General features: G+C 41.5%; 1 protein-coding gene across 5 annotated transcripts in view; it reads right to left on the reverse strand.

Annotated features, from left to right (window-relative positions):
- Positions 1-54: 54 nt before the first annotated feature.
- The window catches only part of LOC106724117 (rhodopsin-like), a 38,143-nt gene continuing 32,460 nt past the window's right edge, over positions 55-5,737 (reverse strand). For all 5 annotated transcript variants that reach the window (XM_014530201.1, XM_014530199.1, XM_014530198.1 and 2 more), the window contains one exon: positions 55-2,713. In XM_014530201.1, the coding sequence (XP_014385687.1) occupies positions 1,774-2,697 (924 nt within the window). In that variant the 5' untranslated portion in view covers positions 2,698-2,713 and the 3' untranslated portion in view covers positions 55-1,773. The remainder of the gene's footprint in view (positions 2,714-5,737) is intronic.

Raw genomic sequence — 5,737 nt, forward strand, 5'->3', positions numbered from 1 at the left:
CCCTAGTTGCCTCAATAGGGACTGGGTGAGACAGCTCCAATCAGCCCTGATCGCCAGCCAGGCCGAGGGACCCCACCCAAACACCATTCGTGCACTGGGCCTCTAGTAGTGTATATAAAATGGCTTACATTGTGTCAGGAGCATAATAGTTGCCCAATACATGGTATCTATTTTCTTTGTTGTCATCATAGTTTGTGGTTGTTGTTATTACCTGTAAATAAAGCTAAATATTGTAATGATGGACCTCATTCAATCTCCATGTCACACTCCTTTTGGGGTAACTACATTTCCCAGACTACTTTGCTCTTAGAGTCTGGATGCCAGGTATGTTCCACCAATTAGAGGCAATCAAGTAAGAACTGGAGGATGGAATGTCTTCCTGTTGCTGTTTATTTTGGCAAACGAAATCACAGAGCTATGAGTGGCATGAGGCAGCAGGGGCCATGGTGGAAGCAGCTGCTTGACCTCCAGATCACAGCTGCAGTAGATGACTCTTGACATCAATCAACGATGGCCCTGACTTCCACTCCTCCAACCCTTCCAGTGACTTTGTAAGCATCTAATTCCTGTATTAGCTCCTTTGTGTTTAAATACCTAAAGTGGTAATTCCTTTTTCTCGAAATGAATCCTGACTGATTCACAGATGGATGTCTCATGTAAAGAAATTTCATATATAAACTTATCTGAAAGAATTTATGTCATACTGCTGCCTCAAACTTTCTTAGATTTAAATAACGTGTTAATTCTATTTAAACCAGTTCAGTGTTCTCTTTATTGATGCCATTCTCTTTGAGAGGTGTTGACATGACACAAAGTTTCCTGGAATCCTGAACAGCTAACGCTGTATTTGTATATCATGTTGAAAGGCAGAATATATTTTTGTGACAATCATAATGCATCCATTGTATTCCTTTATACTTAATTTTATTGAGAAAATGACCCCTGGGATAGTTTTGCTTCCTGATATCAATTCTTCCTTTCTTTCTTAGTATTAAGAACCCTAATTTTTAACTGGGTAGTTGGAGGCACTACTACGAGCTAAAATTTCTCCCCACTCTCCCCTAAAGCCATATGACTTTCCCATAGCCATATGACTAAATTTTGGCCAGTTAAATGTAAGAAAAAATGTTTTCTGTAACTCCTAGAAAGTGTCTTCAGAAGGAGAGTACTGACTCTTCTTTGCCCCTTGCTATTTCCTGTTGGTTGGAGTGAGAGTGTGATGATAGCACTGACAGCCATCTGGGGTCATGAGGTAATATGCAGATCATGTCAAAGGAAAAGAGAATATGCCCTGAGAACAATTTGCCACATAGGTCTGGATTGTGTACCTCCAGATTTCTTTTACATAAGAAAAAATAATAACCTCTAACTTTTTAAAGTCACTGTTATTTTGTTGCTGCTCTATTATAACTTATCCCTAATTACCATAAGGGGAACAGCTAAACTTCTTCCCTTCATATCAACTATGGACTATTTCTCAGTCTCTAAAAACAGGAGCATTCTCAAAAGTTGCTCAACTACTGCAACACAAGAAGGCATGCTGCCAAAATGTTGGTCTGGGTTTAAAATTAAAGACATAAAACTATTTCTCTGAGGACAGATCAGTGTATGCAGCAGCAAAGTTTGTAAGCCAGATGAAGCTTTGACTTACTAATATTATTTTCAATATCAAGTCAATGCACCAATGTTAGGTTGAGTAAAAAGCAAGTCCTTCACCCTAGCTGATGGTCCACTAGGACTAGGGTTATTGACCCAAAATGGCTGAGTTTTTGTTTAAACTTGCCCTCTGCTGTTCATTGTGTGACTACTATACCACAGTTGACAGCATATCCAATGACATAATCTGCTTTGCAGCTCGGTATTCCCGAGCCCATAGATCAGAGGGTTAAAACACTGGCCAAATGAAAAGACTCCAAAAAGCACCAGATTTAAAGCAAAGAAAAACACTCCACACATCTTTCCCAAACCTATAAATATCAGGGTTGGTATTACATGTAAGGCGATCTGCAAAAAATGAATTAGGACTGTTTTCCTTGCTTTGATATTTGACCTATTAAAATGGCCAGCACGTTTACCTTCTTGATATATTAGAGAGTAACTTATAAGAATTATAGCTAGAGGAAGGAGAAAAAAAATCATGCCAATGGTTCTGGCAGGAGTACCATTAAAAATCACGGGGCAAAGGGGCTCTAATTTTAAAACAGCAACCGAAGTGGAGTTGGTGCCCTCTATGATGAATAAACAAACATTCTTGAGTATAATCATTATCCAAGTCCCAGCCAGGATTCTATACTTAACTGAATCTACAAAGGACAGAGATTTCAATGGCCAACAAATGACCAGGTAAGTGTTGACAGCCATCAAGGCCAGAGTAAAGAGGATCCCTTCTCCAAAACTTATCTGGGCCCCAAACACCAACCAGCACATCAGCACGGGGGTGTTGGCCATCAGGGCCCGCATCCCTTGGAAAACCATTCCCAGACCACAGTAGGATGAGATGCACAGCAGATGGTGGCAAAGGAAGATGTATCGGACCTCTTTCCTAAGTTTTGAATTCTGTGACACTATTGCGATGATGATGATCGTGATGAATGTGGCAAAGGAAAAAGTGACCACGTACACAGAGGCCTTCACTGTTGCTTCGAGCCTCAGCCAATCTGAGATGTTGCAGTGCTCAGAAGACAAGTTCATGATCATCAGGGCAACTTGGCTCCTGCAAGAGAGAAGAACAAGAGTGAATCTAGCTTAAAGCATCTCCTGTGGTTTTCCAGTCTCTCATCTTGTGCACAGTCTCAAGGGACAGATTGCATGTTTTTCAGTAGAGGATGACAATTTTAGATCTCATTGTCATGGATCAATAAACTGGAGAAATCATCAGGGGCCTTCTCTTTATTTCAGGAGAGAGGCATACATTCAAATCTAGAGGATGACAATTTTAGATCTTATTGACATGGATCAATAAACTGGAGAAATCATCAGGGGCTTTCTCTTTATTTCAGGAGAGAGGCATACATTCAAATCATCTAAAAGGAGGATTTGAAAGACATGCTCTCTATACTCATCAAATTGCACAAAATCAGGTCAAGGTTCTACTCCTTATGCATCCTCTTTCCCATCTTTGATTGTAAGAATGATTTAAGTTCAAAGCATAAAGCACAACACTGCTGAAGTGAATTGATTAACAAGCCCTTGTTAACACTGTGTACTTGCAAAGATCTGGGGAAGAAGTGAAGACAAGAACTGTGAAGAAGGCAGAGAAGTCATTGATGTGTAGACTTGAATTCATTTGGGTCCATAAGACATGACAGGGAGATTAACAGTAATGATGACAATCCTGGGGAATATTTACTGAGTAATTTCTAGGGATCAAAATTGTTCCCAGGGCATATTCCTCACAAACCCTGGAGGATGTTTTCTTTTCCACCATGTAGTTTTCACAAACGGGAAATGGGGACTTGGAGAGGCTAACTAACCTGCTCTAGGCTGTGTGATTATTGCCCAGTAGGGCCAGGATCTGCATTTGGTAGAACTCCAGAGCCCATTCTCTCAACCACTACAAGGAAGTTTATGTCTAATGTAAAGCCAAATGAATACATCCCCTGAGGTCTTCTTTGGCTAATGTCATTTGACTAGACAACTAGACCCCATTTGTAAGAATATTGTTTCTATTGTGAAGAAGCTGGAAGACTGAACGTCTAGGGAAATGCTGGTATCTCAGGATTGCTGATGGACTATGACTACTAAAATGGTAAGAGCTGTGTGGTAGACTAAAATTTTCTCAAGCATGCACAGCAATAAATGGTACACTTTGTGGCAGCCTGGGGAACTCCCCAAAGTACAGTATCTTTGTTGTCTCTGTAGAAGTCTGTTGTAGAGAAACCAACTGTTGCCTCCCCACCTGCACCCCATCCAAGGTTAGGAGCCTACCATAGCCTTGCTGCCTGCTTCCTCATGACCTATAACATTATCTCTTCCTCCATCAAACTTAATTGGACCTTAAGTAGAGATATCACTTATAGAAAATCATTCCATAGACTGTGCTGAGTTAATGTCTGTCTCTGAAAAATTTGACCCAAGGATTTTCACATAGAGAATATAATCCAAATGTGATGTCATATAAGTGACCTGCCAGTCATTATGGAGTATAGATGAGTAGAAGAAAGAGAAAGGGAGAGATAGGAGAGAAGCTGAGACAAGGGAACATGCAGCCCCTTAGAGGCCATAAAAGCCCTTGCACAACAAAGAGAAGAACCTTGACTTCTGATTCCACTGAGGTGCTCTGCATTTTCTGTCCTTGGGTTCTAAAAACATATCACACCCATATATTACTTGAGCTAGCTCAGATGGTTTTATTCTGGCCTCTAGAGTTCAAAGTATATAAAATGGACCCTGAAAAGGTACAATAAATTTTATTGATTTTTCTAAAGGTCATATCACAATGGAGACACAACTATTGCAACTTCCTGAGAATCTAAAATGTCATAGCTCCTCACAGAATCCCTTGGTGAAGGCACAATTTTTTTTCTGCCTATTGTATTGTCACCCTTTGTGGAGAATTTTTCCTATGCTGATGGATTTTTTTTTTGACATTGTCATGCTGTTGAGCTCCAGGCATCTATTTTTTTCTACCCTCCAACTCTTCGGAGAGGGATACAAATTATAACTGTCATTGTCAAACTCACCATCAAACTTTTTTTAGCTATGGATTTTTCAATCAAAATCTTACACAAGTCTGGCCAGCATTGCTCAGTGGTTGAGCTTAGACCTATGAACCATGAGGTCAGGGTTCGATTCCCAGTCAGGGAACATTCCAGGTTGCGGGCTCAATCCCCAGTGTGGGAGCAGGAGGCAGCCAGTCAAGGATTCTCTCTCATCATTGATGTTCCTATCACTCTTTCCCTCTCCTTTCCTCTCTGAACTCAATAAAAATATATTTTTTAAAATCTTACATAAGAATCCCTCAATAATAAACAGAAAAGTGCAATCTGTGCACATTGAATGCCTCCTTCTAATCACTCACTCCCAGAGCACACCCCTGTAACTGGCCTCAGGGCACCACCATGGAAATGGAGGACCCCACTGAAAACCCTGGTAAGCTGAAATAAGCACTCTACCATTGGACTGGGGGCATCACATGAACTGAGCTCTAAGCCTAGATCAACTGCTAACAAGAAATGTGACTGGACATTGAAATCACCACACTTCTCTGGTCCTTACATCACAGCCATACAGCATCATCAAGCTCCACATCCTTTCTCTTTATATCTACAGTCATCCTCACTCACATCCTCAGAGGCCAACTCTAAACTTGGACCTGGAGTATTTGGGTTTTTACCTTACTCTTGAGCACAAGATTGCCTCCACCCCTACCCCAGATATAGTATCTTATTCCCATGCTGGAGCCATAAATAGAACCCTAAGCTCTCTAGGACAGAGTCTACCTCATTCTGCCAGGCCCCCTGTCAGGACCTGAAACCCAGCGTCTGAGCCCCAACTTAGGGTGGTCACAGCTAGCAGGCTCTACAATGGTGGAGGCCTCCTTGTCTCCTTGGGTCTCCCAACAATGCCCACTCCTGGGCTCAGTGTTGCAGGACTGGCTCAGCTGATGGACTATATTCCTCATTATTCAGTCTTGCTCTCCACACACCATTCTGCCAAGAATCTGTCATCAGCAATAGCATCCCAGCTGGATTCTTGCTTGAAATGACTTCCCTGCACCTGGTGGGGCTCATCTGCC

This window comes from Myotis brandtii, unplaced genomic scaffold (genome assembly GCF_000412655.1).
Source record: "Myotis brandtii unplaced genomic scaffold, ASM41265v1 scaffold727, whole genome shotgun sequence".
NCBI lineage: Eukaryota > Metazoa > Chordata > Mammalia > Chiroptera > Vespertilionidae > Myotis > Myotis brandtii.